Genomic DNA, 15,728 nt, shown 5'->3' with positions numbered 1-15,728 from the left:
ATCAGGTTGGCAGGCAGAAGCGGTTAGGGGCAATTAGGCAGGCAGGCAGGTGAGCGGTTGGGAACCAGCAGTCCCGGATTGTGACGGGGATGTTGATTGCTGGCAGTCAGACATCCCCTGAGGGGTCCCAGATTAAAGAGGGTGCAGGCTGGGCTGAGGGACATGAATTTTGTGCACTGGGCCTCTAGTAGCCTATAAAACAGCAAGTATGATTTTAGATATATATTCTCAGAGATAGTCTCTTAGGGGCATATAGGAGATTGCTCACTGCAGTATTGTTGGTGGTGATTGGGAACTGAAGACTTTGCTAAGAGAGTAGATAGGTAGAATGTGGGGGATATACACCATCAGACTATTATTGAGCAATTAGCAGCAGCAGGTTAAATATACACGTAGCAACATAAGTATTTCTAAAATCCATATAGGTACTGGGTGCAAAAAGTATGAAACATAATGAGATATATAAAACAATATTATATTTGTGATAAAAGTGTAGCATACACAAAAAATATAGCATACAAAACAATATTTACTTTGCAAGAACCAAACAAAAATATAAACATTTTCTAAGGGGGAGGGAAAAGAGAGTGGGCTATAATGCTACAAGGCAAATACAGCTCTGGCCAGTGTGGCTCTGTTGGAGCATTATCCCATCCACTGAACAGTTGTGGGTTTGATTCCTGGTCAGGGCACATACCCAGGTTGCTGGTTTGCCCCCAGCCCAATTGATGTTTCTCTCACATCGACATTTCTCCCTCTCTTTCTCTCCCTTTCTCTCTCTAAAATCAATAAAATAAAGACAAATATATAACTAGTAACTATTTTTAAAAAGTAAGATTTAAATCATTTGAAAGATGAGTAGGGAGGAGAGGGAAAGAGAAGCTTTCTAGAATGGCAAAATGACTCCCACAAGCTAAGGCCAAGAGGGAGAGAAGTGTGCTGAGCAGGTGGAGTAGGAGAAAGGTCTGATTGGAGGGAGCAAAGCAAAGTGGGAAGTAAGGCTGGAGAGAGAGAGAGTATTGGATAAGATTTTGAAGGTCTGGAAAGCCAGACAAAGGAATTTAAACAATGATAAAGTATGTAAGAGAGCCATAAAAGAATTGAGCAAAGAAGAATGTGATGAAAGTGAAATCAGATGAGGTGAGTGGAGAGAGCCTGAAGTTAGAGAACTGGATCAGAGGTGAATACTGTAGTGAACTAAGGAAAATAGATGAAGGTAGTCTGGAACAGGCTAGCATTGGAGGTGGAGGTTGACAGAGACATTTTGATAGATTACTAGCTGAATACAGACACTAATTGGCAAGGTTAAGTCAGAGTGGCCTTAACCCAGGGGAAGAAATTAAGTCCAGTAGTAGAAATCCAGTTTTCCAGTAAAGTGGAGCTTTAAAGGTTCTAATGATTTAGTAATCTCCTTGAGCACATGCCACAAGTAGGCTCACAGGTGTACTCATTTTAGAGTTGGCAGAGATCTTGGTTTTCCAGATGACAATAGAGAGGACCAGAGATGTTTGGTTAATTGCTCAAAGGCAACCAATTAAGTGGAGAAACAATGGGCTTGAACCAGGCCTCTTAACTTCTAGTCTAATAAACTTTCCTAAACTATCTATACTAATAAAAGGGTACTATGCTAATTAGACTGGGAAACCTTCCGGGAGACCAGCCAGAGAAGGCAGTTGGGGGCCATCAGGCCATCAGGCAGAGTGGTAGGGGCAATCGGGCAGGCAGGCAGGTGAGCGGTTAGGAGCCAGTGGTCCCGGATTTCGAGAGGGTGCAGGCTGGGCCCCCATCCCCCGTGCACGAATTTCATGCACTGGGCCACTAGTGTTGGATATGAGGGGCTTGAAAATCAAGGCAACTCACATTTGGATTTCTCAGTTTGCCTGACCATGAGAGGTCAATTTTTAAGAAAGAGGATTTACCCTTTCTGTACCCAGGCCCTGCCAGCTCAGTTTCAACTCATATGTATAAGAACTGTCTATCTGGTTGGGCTTCTAAACAAAAACTGGTGTTTGCTTTACTAATCCTCACCTCAACATGACTGGACAAAGTGAGGACTGTCACTGACTGCCATCAGGCAATATTTTCATACTCCTCTCTGGGGAAAAAAGTGAAACAATACCCCTGACAGATGGTCTTCCTGTCTCTCTATGTTTTCAGGGGTGGGGCAGTCCATTCCTTTGTCAGGACAGATCTGATTACTAGAAAACTCAGAGTCTGAGTCCTATGCCACTGCAGTGTGATTCAGTGAAAATACACAGGGGAATCAAACAGAATTGAGTTAGAATCTTAACTATGTAATTTGCTGCATGACTTGAAGTTATCTTCTATCTGTGTTATTCATTACAGCTGTATATTACAGATAATACCCATTTTACATAATTACTATGAATATTAGAGATTATGAATGTAAAATGTCTAGCACAGTGCCTGGCATAAAGAGTTAATAAAGTGATAGCTGTTATGGTCATTATTATCATAATTATTGGTCCCACCCATTCGTCCTAGTTTGCCTTTTTTTTTTTCAGAGTAAGCATCCACCAATAGTTTCTCTCTTGGTTACCCTACCCCTGGCTCTGCTCCTATATGTGATGTTTGTAGAACATGGTGTCCATAAATGAACAAAGTACTCCAGGTATGGTCTGAGTATTTCAAAACAGAGTAAGACCATAAGCCTTTATTCCCCAGACATCATTCTTCAAGCTGCCTAGGACTCCTTTAGCTTTTTAGGCAACCATGTCCATACTGACTTAGTCCTATGAAAACCTCCAGGTAGTTTTCATATGAATGAGTTTTAAGTCTTCCCCATTTTGCACTTGTGTAGGATTATTGTTTTACTTCAAGAGTAAACTTTTTATTAACTGAAAGCCTATTATATATGTATTAGGTATAGTTCTGAGTTCTGTGGACATAGGGATGATGACTAGGATAAAGCATAACCATACTAGAAATGTAGGCTCCACAAGACTAGGTCTATCATGCTCACTAATGAATCCCATTTCTTGGGATGATAGCTGCACACGATTTTGTGGTAACTGTTGTTGAATGAGCAAATAAAATAGTTTACACTGGAATATTTTCTTCTAAGTAAAAAGGCATTTCCCCAATTGACTTATTTAAAAAATTCAGATATTTTGTACAAGCCTATCACTTTTAGCCCAAATGCGAGGGTTTTTTCCCATCTAGGGTACACCCAATTTTCAAAACAAACTTGTACTGTCCCTTTCAAGGCCAAATTAAATACTTACATACTTTATTTGCTGGATGACCATTATATTCCACGATTGAAAGCCTTTGATAAGTATTTGTTTGACCTTTAATGCAAGGCTTACATCTCAGGGTTAGCAGCAGCAAACCAATTTTGTGAGTACTAAACACTCAAGAATTTTCAGAACCGAGTTCTACCGGGCCCCGACTTGCTGTGGGGGGAAAATAAGGTCTTTGGGAGAAGTGAGGGGAGATGGCTTAGGTGGAGGACCTTCAAATTCTGCATTGGTCTGTGAAGTGCTGCCAAGCGCTCATAGGCCCAGCGTTTCTGGGTTGAAATTCATCCCGCAGACATCAAAGATATGAAATTTGGGGGTATCCAGTTCTCTAAAACCGCAGTTACGGCGGTCCTAGAAACTCTAGATCCTCTCACAGGTTTTTCCACTATTTGGGCTACAGGTGAGGCACTGGTCGCCATCTTGATACCAAATGCCAGGCAAGCCGCCACTGGCGTCGCTCGGTAACCAAGGAGACACCCGTGCCCCTCCCGCTTTCCAGCCCGTAGAGGCTGTAAACTACGATTCCCATCAGCTGATGATCGCGAATTGAAGGCTGGATGACTGGATTTGGCTCGCCGGCGCCGCGACCCCCGCCGCAGTGCACCGCGGGAGTTGCAGTTCGCAGCGTGGCCGCGCCTTTCGCTGCGGGAAGCTCCAGAACTACAACTCCAGCGAGCCCGCGGGCTCACGCAGGCGCACGAACCAGCCGAGCCTCCCCGCCCCCTGGCGGGTGCCTGAGAGGTGAGAGAGGGCGGGGGGAAGGAAGAGGAGGCGGGATCTGGGCGCTGCGTTGGCTGCGGTCTGGCATCAAGGGGGCGGCCCTGCCGGAGTGCAGACCCAGGGGCCCTCGGAGATTATGGACCCGGCCGAGGCGGTGCTGCAGGAAAAAGCGCTCAAGTTTATGGTGAGGAGAAGGTGCAGGCCGGGGAGCGGTGGAGGCTGTGGCGTTGGCGCCGTCGCTGAGGCTCAGGCCTGGGCCGCCCGTCCTCCAGAGGAGGGGGCACAGGGGTTCTGGGCCGAGGCCAGCGGCGGGGGCTGCTGAAGGGACGGGACGGGAGCTCCTGGGAGGCGGGAGGGGGTGCGCAGAGGACCCGGGGGTGGGGGCAGCAGCTCCGCCATCTTGGGGATGAGGGACCCGTGACAGCGGGAGCTTATTCAGGGAGGGGGCTCTGGGCGGCGCGTGGGGCCCTGGAGGGAAAGGGGCGTGGGGACAGTTACTGAAGAGCGGAGGGAGCCTGGAGGAGAGACGCGGTTTGGCCGCTGGCAGGGCCTTCCCAGTGTCAGGGTGACGGGTAAGGCCGGGAGCAGAGGCGCATTCAGAGTGAGGAAGGGGAGCACGGCGAGTGGGAGGAAAGATGGTAGAGGGAGGGGCACCGGCAGGGCCGTATGTAGATGGATCTAAGGGTGGAGGAAAGCCAGGGCTGGTGGGAGGATTGTTTTGTAAAAGGAGGGGATTGAGATAGCCCTTGCCTTCAAGATCAAACCCCAGCTTGGCCAAACTCAGGATGACAAACTCTGGAAAGAAAGGCCTTAACCTAGAAGAATAAGGACTGGGGATCGGGACCTAGGGCTGTGGTGACAGCCTCTGGGAAAGGAAGAGGGTGCTGACTAGGAGCCAGAATTACAAATGTCAGAAGGAGGTGTCCACACTCTACTTTGAATGGAGAGGCTAGATGTTGTAGTTAGGATGAGGTTGGACTGGTCAGGAAAACTGGCTACACGGGAGCGGGGACAAAATTAATATCTAAGAGGGTAAAACAAAAGTTAGTGCTAAATTGTAGAGATGGTGAAATGTGGGAGCCAGGGACTGTATCACTTTCTGGGAAAGGAAAGGCCATGGAGATTAGAATCACAAGACCCACAAGAAGTGATGAGATCAGTGGAGAAATGCAGGAGATAAAAGGGGTGGGTAATGGGAGACGGCAGGATTGGTGGTTCCTTCTAAGTTTTAGGTTGAAGCACAGGATGGGCGTAGATTGAATTTTGTGGGTGTGTTTAAATCCTTTGGAAGCCTACTCTGTTCACTTTGTTTCATGCTTTTCTTCTATGCTTATGTTTGACAATTTTGTCTAGTCTGATATTTGATGCTTTTAATCTGATGCTTCTTGTATATCCTAGGTGTAAAACCAGACTTTGTGGTTACAGATAAAGAATGATGGGATGCATAGACTTCCATCTTAACAGGTGGCCTTAGGGACATGGATATTTGCTTTTTCAGAAGTAATTGCAACCCGCCACTCCAAATTTTATTTATTTATTTATTTATTTATTTATTATTTTTTGTTAATCCTCAGGATATGTTTTCCATTGATTTTTTTTTTTTTTTTTTTTAGAGAACGTGGAGGGAGGAAGGCAGAGAGGGAGGGGAGGGAGAGACAGAGAGAGAGAAAGAGAGAGAGAGAAAGAAACATCGATTCATTCCCTCCCGCATGTTCCCCACAGAGACTGGGATCAAACCTGCAACCTAGGTACATGCCCTTGACTAGGAATCGAACTCACAACCCTTCCATACTTGGGCTGATGTCGCTCTAACCATTGAGGCACCAGCCGTGTCCCAAAATTTATTTTTGTTTTTTCTTATTTTATGTCTTTGCCTGGAATAGCAAAACAAACATAAATAAACATGGACACCAAACTAATTGAATTTAGGCTTTAAAAGGCCCTATTTACAAGAATACATTTCCAGAGACTGGTCAAATTTACTAAAGTTTGGATTCATTTTGTATTAGTGCTTTCAAAAACACCTAACTAAAGTTTGAGTGTATCATTAACAAAATTTCATTTTGAAGAAGAAGGTTCTTGAATTTCTTCCCAAAGTTGAAATCTAAAATATTAAGACAAGATTTTGAAGTTTTTTTGGACTTTAGAAGTAAAAGGAAGTTGCCTTATATCTATAGTGAGCTTCTAGATTTAAGTTAGAGAAGTGGCAGCTGCTTATTTTTGTTTTCCTACTTAGAGGTTGACTTAATCCTAGTCTTGACATTTGTGTCAGATTTATGGAATAGTATGATTTACAGATCATAAAGAGACATGAGATCATCTTTATTCCCCATTAGACCTCAGCCCGGGAAAATTTTCAACTACTTGATCTCCCCTTTGTACCAATGAGTTATGTTTCGATAATGGTCTCCTGATTGAGTTAAAGTGGACCTGGAAATGGCCATGTAGTAGTTTGCAGCTTTTAGAGCATCACACATTATTAGATGTTGCATCAGTTACTATGGGGAGAAGCTAATTTTTTTCTTTAATTTTGGTTACTTTCATTTTTGACTGCCTGTTTGAGAGAAGGCCAACTGGAAGAGGGTCACCAAGTATGACCTTAATAACTGAAGCAGAATTTTCCCCCTTTTGCTCCCCTTCACCCTGTTCCTGCCTCCCCCATTCCAGGCCTTCACCTCTTTGTTGTTTGAATCAAAGGACTATGCACATATGCATATAAGTTCTTTGGTTAATCTCTTCCCGCCCTCCCTCCTTTCTACTTAGAGTCAATTTTGAGATAGGAAGATATTTAATTTGTATTTGCACCAAGTGACTAGTGCACAGTACATACACATGGAAGGGCTATCCTTTTAATTAAGTTGAAAATTTTGTATAGTATTTGGCTTTGTTTTGGCCTTACTCTTTCCTCAATTGTAAATTATGAATGACAATTTTTGTATGGATGCCCTGGTTTCCATAGTTTAAGAAAATGTAATTTGTTTAAAATGCCAAAATGAAATGGGCATTTTCTTTTATGAAATTTGCTCATTACCACATTAATGTAGTGCTTCAATTAGGAATTTTACAATAAAATCTTATTAATGAGACTGGTAATTAAGAATTGATCATAATTCACACATGGTCTAGACCAGTGGTCGGCAAACTGCGGCCCCTTGAGTGTGGCTCTTCCACAAAATACCACGTGCGGGCGCGCACGTACAGTGCGATTGAAACTTCGTGGCCACACTCAAGGGGCCAAAGAGCCGCATGTGGCTCACGAGCCGCAGTTTGCCGACCACTGGTCTAGACTTAAAGTTTACCCTTGGATACTTGTGAAGAATAGTTTAACTTCTAGAAACAAATGATATTAAAACAGTAGTTTACATTAAATAACCTATATACTTCCTTGGTCAACAAAATTATAATTCCGCAGAAAAGATAAATGAGAACTGGAAGAGGACCTTAGAAGAGAAATGAATAATGATTGAGGGAATGCAGACACCATTTTATTTATTGATGAGACACACACACACACACACACACACACACACACACACGGATTTGTTATTCTACTTAATTATGCATTCATCAGTTGCTTCTTATATGTGCCCTGAACCCACAACCTTGGTGAATGGGGATGACATGTAACGAACTGAGCTACCTGGCCAGTTTTATACACACACACACACACACACACACACACAATATATACACACAATGTATGGATGCCCTGGTTTCCATAGTTTAAGAAAATGTAATTTGTTTAAAATGCCAAAATGAAATGGGCATTTTCTTTTATGAAATTTTATGACATGTAACGAACTGAGCTACCTGGCCAGTTTTATACACACACACACACACACACACACACACACACACAATATATACACACAATGTATGGATGTAACGAACTGAGCTACCTGGCCAGTTTCATAATGACATGTAACTATGGATGATTATAAAGTCAGAGTTTATTAACATAGAGTTCATTTTCAAAGTTTAAAAGAATCTACAGAAATGACTAAATTGTCAATGTCTGTTTCTAAACTGATGACCATTTTGGTCCAGGCACTGCTGATAATGCAAAACAATGGAATCGCAAACATCAAAAATCATTTCATTCAGTATTTGTGTGACCCCAATTTGTCGACTGTTGCTGGATTTGTATTGTAAACTTTTATCTTTTATGTATTCCCATAAAAAAAGTCTAGTGACAATTTAGGATAAATTTTCTTTGTTCAAAGCTTAGTCTGACTTCAAATTATTTCAAATCAGTTAAACCAGAAAAGAAGTGAAAATTAAGTGAGTTATCAGCTGTTAAAGCGTGTATACATTTATATATATATGCTTACAGATATATATAATGGAAAGATACATTGAGGGATGAATTTTAAGTTTAAGAAAATGGACAGGATAAGCTAGTCCCAGAATCTTAGAACTGGGGAAGCATTTGAAACTTGGATGACATAATAGGTCATATAAAAGAATTTTTTAAAAAAAATATATTTTTATTGATTTCAGAGAGGAAGAGAGAAAGAGTTAGAAACATTAATGATGAGAGAGAATCATTGATTGGCTGCCTCCTGCACACCCCCTACTGGGGATTGAGCCCACAACCGGGGCATGTGCCCTTGACTGGAATTGAACCTGGGACCCTTGAGTCCACAGGCTGACACTCTATTTACTGAGCCAAACCAGCTAGGGCTAAAATAATTTTTAATACAATTGATAGATAAGGAAACAGTATAAAAGGTAACTTGCTGTATAACAAACCAACTAAAATTTAGTAACTTAAAGAAACCAAGTTAGCCCTTGCCTTGGACCAAGGACCAAAGGGTTGCAGGTTCGATTCCAAGTCAAGGGTCCCAATCCTTCCCATGTGGGAGGCAACCAGTTGATGTGTCTCTTACAGGATGTCTCTCCCTCTCCTTCTCCCTCTTCCTCTCCCTCTCCCTCTCCTTCCCCCCCTCCTTCCCCTCCTCCCCCTTCCTCCCTTTCACTCTCTCTAGAAATCAATATATTTTTAACTTATTTATTCATTTAAAATGTATTTTTATTGATTGCATAGAGGAAGGGAAAAGTAGAGAGAGGTATGTGCTCTGATCAGGAATTGAACCATGACCTCCTGGTTCATAGGTCTATGCTCAACCACTGAGCCACACAGGATGGGCCAGTAATGTTCTTTAAAACAAAACGATCCAATCCAGAATGATGCATTGAATTGAGTTGTCATATCTCTTTACTCTCCTTCAATCTAGAACAGTTCCTTAATCTTTCTTTGACTTTCATGACTATGGCACTTTTGAAGATTATAGACTGGTTATTTTGTAGAGTGGTTCCTCAATTTTGATTTATCTGATAATGTTTCCTCATGGTTAGATTCAGATTATGTGTTTTTGATAGAAATACCAGAGAGGTGATGCTGTGTTTTACTTATTGCCTCCTATCAGGTGACACGTGATTTTTATTCAGTTTCTTTAAAATTAATGTTTTTCTCCTTGTAATATTTTATGGGAAGGTACTTTGAAACCATGTAACTTTCTATTCATCAGATTTTTAATTATAACAGAGTGAACTTTTGAACTCCTGTTTTTTATTTGATGGGTAATAATCCAATACTGTAATTATTTATTTTGATGATTAAATTGTTTCCTCTTTGGCTAATGAGAGTACTTTCAAGCTGCTCCCTTTGTTGTTTTGATGCATTCTTATCATTCTTTGAGCGTTTTCTTCTTTTCTGGTAAAAGAAGATATTCATCTTGTACCTTTTTGCCCTGGTTCTAGAATCAGTAATTTCTCCAAGGAGCCCTGGTTTCTTTCAGTAGAAAATGATATTTAGAAGTCAAGATCTGGATGTCAGGTGTGCTCATTGCTATTGGGCTGTCATTGCTCCCTGGATCTCTCACTGGACAGGGGTAGGAAATATATGTGCATGTAAACACATACACACACATATATACACACATGTACATTTATGTCACCCTTTTAATATTATCTAAATATTTATTTAAAACCATGAATTCACACTAATATCTCCAATTCTAGTAAAACCACAGGGTTTATTCAATAATTGTAACTTCTTTTTCTTAAGTCTTCATTATTGAGAGTATTACAGATATCCCCCTTCTTCGCCCCCATTGCCTCACTCCAGGCTTTCACCACCGTATGTATCCATAGGTAATGCATATCTCTATATATAAAAGGCTAAGTGTCCGTCCATCCGACCGGTAGCCATGATGCGCACTGACCACCAGGGGGCAGACATTCAGCACAGGAGCTGCCATGACGCGCACTGGCCATTTAAAAATAAATGGCACTATGGACCTGGCACCAACAAACCAACACTTGGCTTCCCCCAAGTGGGACACAGGCCCCGCCACCACCCCGGAGCAACACCCCACCAAATCACAGCCAATGCTGTCAAGACCCCATGGCGCAAAGTGTGGCCCACAGCCCAGCCTAGCCTGGAAACGGTTGCTGTGGGCTCTGGGTAATGATGTCACGTAGCAACGCCCAGCTTCCTTTTCCTAGCGACTAGCCTCCTTGGAGTTTCTTCCGCCCAGGAACCCGACTTGCTTTATGTCCAGGTGCAAACATTTTACAATTTAACCAAATGTTTGTGAAGTGTTTTCACATGCCTCATCTCATTTGATCCTCACGGAAGTCCTGGAGTAGGTAGATAGGAGACTCAGTAGAATCCTATTTTCTTTTCATTAGCTGGAAAACAGATTTAGAAAGTTTAGAAACCTGACCTGACTGAAAAGAAGTAAGAAATGGTGGAACTTGACTTCAGGTTTTCTCACTGCGCAGAATATAGTCAAACACTGAAAATACAGTTAAATATTTTACCCTTTGTTCTCCCTGTGTGATCTACAGTAATAGTCTGCTTCGTGTTCATATTTACTGCTGTGTTGCTGACAATTACCTGAAAGAGAAGTTGGGGTGCTTCACTGGGCTGGAAAAAGTTTAGCTAAATCAGCCCTAGCTGGTTTGGCTAAGTGGATAGAGCATCAGCCTGCAGACTGAAAGGTCCCGGGTTCAATTCCGGTCAAGGGCACATGCCTGGCTTGCGAGCTCGATCCCCAGTGGGGGGCATGCAAGAGGCAGCCGATCAATGATTCTCTCTCATCATTGATGTTTCCATCTCTCTCTCCTTTCCTCTCTGAAATAAATAAAAATGTTAAAAAAAAAGTTTAGCTAAATCAGAAAGCAGGTCTAATTAAGAAAGTTTATCTATACATATAAAGCTCTCGCCAGCACCAATCTCACACATGTGTTTCGATCTGTCATTGTCGATCGTGACTTTGGTTGACACTTCTATTATAGAGAAAGGGGGAAAGCGACATTAAAATATTTCTTCTAGTTCATTTCCTTTCAATGTGCATGAATCTGTGCACTGGGACACCAGTATGCATATAAGATATTCAGTTAATCTCTTCCCGCCCAACCCCCTTCCCTCTGAGATTCATCATGTTCCATGTTTCCATGCCTCTGATTCTATTTTATTCATCAGTTAATTTTGATCATTAGATTTCTTGTTCGTTTATTTTGATATTTAGATTCAAGATTCAATTATTGATAGATATGTATTTATTGCTATTTTATTCATATTTTTTATCTTTTTCTTTTTTTTTATTTTTTTATTTTTTATTTTTTTTTTTTTATTTTTTTTAAATTAAATCTTTATTGTTCAGATTATTACATTTGTTCCTCTTTTTTCCCCCCATAACTCCCCTCCTTCCAGCTCCCACCCCACCCTCCACCCTCACTCCCCACCCACTGTGTTCATCCATAGGTACATGATTTTTGTCCAGTCACTTCCCGCATCTCCCACACCCCTTTTCCCCCCAAGAATAGTCAGTCTATTCCCTTTCTATGTCCCTGATTCTATTATAATCACCAGTTCATTCTGTACATCAGGTTATTTATTCACTTGATTCTTAGATTCATTTGTTGATAGATGCATGTTTGTTGTTCATAATTTGTATCTTTACCTTTTTCTTCTTCTTCCTCTTCTTAAAGGATACCTTTCAGCATTTCATATAATACTGGTTTGGCGGTGATGAACTCCTTTAGCTTTTCCTTATCTGTGAAGCTCTTTATCTGACCTTCAATTCTGAATGATAGCTTTGCTGGATAAAGTAATCTTGGTTGTAGGTTCTTGGTATTCAGCACTTTGAATATTTCTTGCCATTCCCTTCTGGCCTGCAAAGTTTCTGTTGAGAAATCAGCTGACAGTCGTATGGGTATTCCCTTGTAGGTAATTGAGCCTCTTTCTCTTGCTGCTTTTAAGATTTTCTCTTTGTCTTTTGCTCTTGGCATTTTAATGATGATGTGTCTTGGTGTGGTCCTCTTTGGATTCCTTTTGTTTGGGGTTCTCTGCGCTTCTTGGACCTGTAAGTCCATTTCTTTCTCCAGGTGGGGGAAGTTTTCTGCCATTATTTCTTGAAATAGGTTTTCAGTATCTTGCTGTCTCTCATCTTCTGGCACTCCAATGACTCTGATATTAGACCGCTTAAAGCTGTCCCAGAGGCTCCTTACACTATCTTCACACTTTCGGATTCTTTTTTCATTTTGCTTTTCCAATTGGGTGTTTTTTGTCGAATCTTTGGTTTGATTATTGTACTCCTCTGGTCTGCTATTGGGTATAATATTCTTTATTTCAGTCTGTGTATGCTTACTTTCTAGTTTCTTTATCGTAGCATCGAGGGTCTCATTAGTTTTCGTGAGGTTCTGCACAAATTTATGGCAAGCCCTCAAAATTGCGATTCTTAGCTCCATATCCTCCATTTCTGTCATGTTTTTTTGTCTCCGCATCTTTTATGCTTTCTTGGTGCACCCCCTTGTGGTCTCTGTGCGCAGTCTTGTTCTAGCCAAGCCTTAATTGTTGTAGTTAACACTAGAGGGATTTGGCCCCCAGGCCGACTGGCTATAGGAATCAGCTGTGCGGAAAACGTCTGCCTTCTGGGGAGGCGCTAATCCAGCCTTTGCCTGAGGCGATCGGCAAATGGCTGTGCGCAGGCTTTGGGCGGGGCGGGATCAACAGGGCGGGCGGAGGGAGCAGTTATGGCCACGCTCAGTCCCGTTCCCAGAGGCTCTGCTTCTCAGAACCCCGGCAGCCGCTGCAAACCTCGGAGAGAAAGCTGCCCTCAGGATCCAACTGATGCCGGATAATCCCGCTTCTCCCGTTTGAGTCTGGGTCCCTAGAGACTCGCCCGGATCCGGAGCCCAGAGTCTGAGACTCACTCCCGACCGAAAACGACAACCGCGCCCTCAGCCACCAGCCCGCTTTGCGCGCGCACCTCGGTACCTTTGTATTTTCCACACTGCGCCGCCTCTGGGCCTCGATTTGCTGTTCTCTTTCCTTCTAGTTGTAGAGTCTCTCTTCAGCCAGCCTTCCTGTGGTTCTGGGTGATGTCCGTTCAGTCTTTTAGTTGTATTTTTGAAATGGTTGTTTGCGGCAGCGGTCTCCGGTGTTTACCTACGCCGCCATCTTGGTCTCCAATCCTTTTTCTTTTTTAAAAAATATATTTTTATTGATTTATGAGAGGAAGTGAGAGGGAGAAAGAGATAGAAAACATCAACAATGAGAGAGAATCATTGATCGGTTGCCTCCTGCACACCCCACACTGGAGATCGAAACCACAACCTGGTGTTCTGATCAGGAATCGACCAGGTTAGCGCTTAACCACTGAGCTACGCCGGCTGGGCTTTGTCTTCTTCCTAAAGCAGCGGTTCTCAACCTGTGGGTTGCGACCCCTTTGGGGGTCGAATGACCCTTTCACAGGGGTCGCCTAAGACCATCCTGCCTATCAGATATATTTACATTACGATTCATAACAGTCGCAAAATTACAGTTATGAAGTAGCAATGAAAATAATCTTATGGTTGGGGGTCACAGCATGAGGAACTGTATTTAAAGGGCCAGAAGGTTGAGAACCATTGTCCTAAAGAATACCCTTCACCATTTAATGTAATACTGGTTTGGTGGTGATGAACTCCTTTAGCTTTTTCTTGTCTGTGAAGTTCTTTATCTGACCTTTAATTCTAAATAATAGCTTTGCTGGGTAATCTTGGTTGTAGGTCGTTGCTATTCATCACTTTGAATATTTCTTGCCACTCCCTTCTGGCCTGTAAAGTTTCTGTTGAGAAATCAGCTGACAGTCATATGGACGCTCCCTTGTAGGTAACTAACTGTTTTTCTCTTGCTGCTTTTAAGATTCTCTTTTTGTCTTTAACCCTTGGCATTTTAATTATGTGTCTTGGTGTGGCCTCTTTGCCTTCCTCTTGTTTGGGACTCTCTGGGCTTCCTGGATTTGTAAGTCTGTTTTACTAGGTAGGGGAAGTTTTCTGTCATTATTTCTTTAGATAGGTTTTCAATATCTTGCTCTCTCATCTCTTTTTAGCACCCCCATAATGCAAATGTTGGTACTGTTGAAGTAGTTCCAGAGGCTCCTTACACTATCTTCACATTTTTGGATTCTTTTTTCTTTTTGCTCTTCTGATTGGGTGTTATTTGCTTCCTCATATTCCAAATCGTTGATCTGATTCTTGGAATCTTCTACTCTACTGTTGAATTATTCTTATTTCAATTAGTGTATGCTTAATTTCTGACTGGTCTTTTTTCATGTCTTTGAAATTCTCCCCAAGATCCTTGAAAGTCTCATTAAGTCCCTTGAAACTCTCATTAAATCTCCTTGAGTAACCTTATAATGATTTTTTTGAACTCTGTATCTAGTAGTTTGCTTGCTTCCATTTCTCTCATTTGTGACATGTTTCTTTGCTCTGCATGTTGACTGCTTCCCTGTGTTTGTTTCTATGTTTAGGAAGAGCTGCTGAAATTGATAGAGTGGCCTTGTGTAGTAGGCGTCCTGTAGAACCCAGTGGCTCAGACTCCTCAGTCACCTGAGCTGGACACTCTAGGTGCACCCCTGTGTAGGCTGTGTACACAGTCTTGTGGTAGTTGAGCCTTGATTGCTGTTGGTGTCCCTGGGAGGAATTGACCTCCAGGCTGTGAGGACCAGCTGCAACTACAGTGGAAGAGCTGCTGTGTAAGAGACCCCCCCTATGGAGCAGGAATTACCTCAAAGGGGCTTTGGTACTTACTGAGTCAGCCCCTTAAATGTGTCACTTGTGGATGAGTAGAATTATAATCTGGTATGGTCTGAAGCTCTCCACAAGGTGCACTGGCTCTGGGGCTTCCTGGGAGGTGCAAAGTCAGCCACTGCCTGGGGCCATCCAGCAGGAGCTACAAAGAGGTCTGCAGATGGATGCTACTTGTATTGTGCTTGTAAGTGGCCAAGCAAGGTCAAGCTGTGATGCAAGGCAGGCTGGTGCTAGTGCCTGGTCTTGGGCCTTTTATTGATAGGTTTGGGGCACACCAACGACAAATGCTGCTTGTTGAGTGATTTTAGCAAAGTCTGAATCCTAAGCCAGGACATGCCATTCATATGGAAAAGCTGCTGCAAACAGCTTGGGTGGGGCTGCAAATTGGATGGGGCAGGTCTCAGGGAATCTCCACGGTAGAGTGAACAGTATGAGCCAGGCTGATGGAGATTCAGATATGGCTGCCAGTCAGCTCTGCAAAGGGGGAGGTCTCAGCATAGGAACAGTGACCACTGCTTTCGCCCCTATCTGGGAGAAAGCCGCCCCCAAGTTCTTGCCCTGATGCCAGACAATTCAGTTCCTCCCCAAATTTCCCGGGTTCTTTTTAAGCTGCTGCCCTGGCACTGGAGCCTGGCCTGAGGGATCAGGTCCAAGTAAGTT

The 15,728-nt window shown here is 42.8% G+C and overlaps 1 protein-coding gene across 7 annotated transcripts in view; it reads left to right on the top strand.

Annotated features, from left to right (window-relative positions):
* Positions 1-4,033: 4,033 nt before the first annotated feature.
* The window catches only part of BTRC (beta-transducin repeat containing E3 ubiquitin protein ligase), a 174,004-nt gene continuing 162,309 nt past the window's right edge, over positions 4,034-15,728 (top strand). For 6 of the 7 annotated variants that reach the window (XR_011473550.1, XM_070432465.1, XM_070432466.1 and 3 more), the window contains exon 1: positions 4,034-4,167. Coding sequence is in view for 6 of the 7 variants with exons in the window: in XM_070432465.1 (XP_070288566.1) it covers positions 4,120-4,167 (48 nt within the window). In the remaining variant the exon portion in view is untranslated. The remainder of the gene's footprint in view (positions 4,168-15,728) is intronic. The other variant, XM_070432467.1, reaches the window with a different exon arrangement.

The sequence above is a fragment of the Myotis yumanensis genome, unplaced genomic scaffold (genome assembly GCF_028538775.1).
Source record: "Myotis yumanensis isolate MYYU_CA2020_CCGP unplaced genomic scaffold, mMyoYum1.0.hap1 SCAF_13, whole genome shotgun sequence".
In the NCBI taxonomy this organism is placed as follows: Eukaryota; Metazoa; Chordata; class Mammalia; order Chiroptera; family Vespertilionidae; genus Myotis; species Myotis yumanensis.
This window is presented reverse-complemented; position numbering and strand designations above follow the sequence as displayed.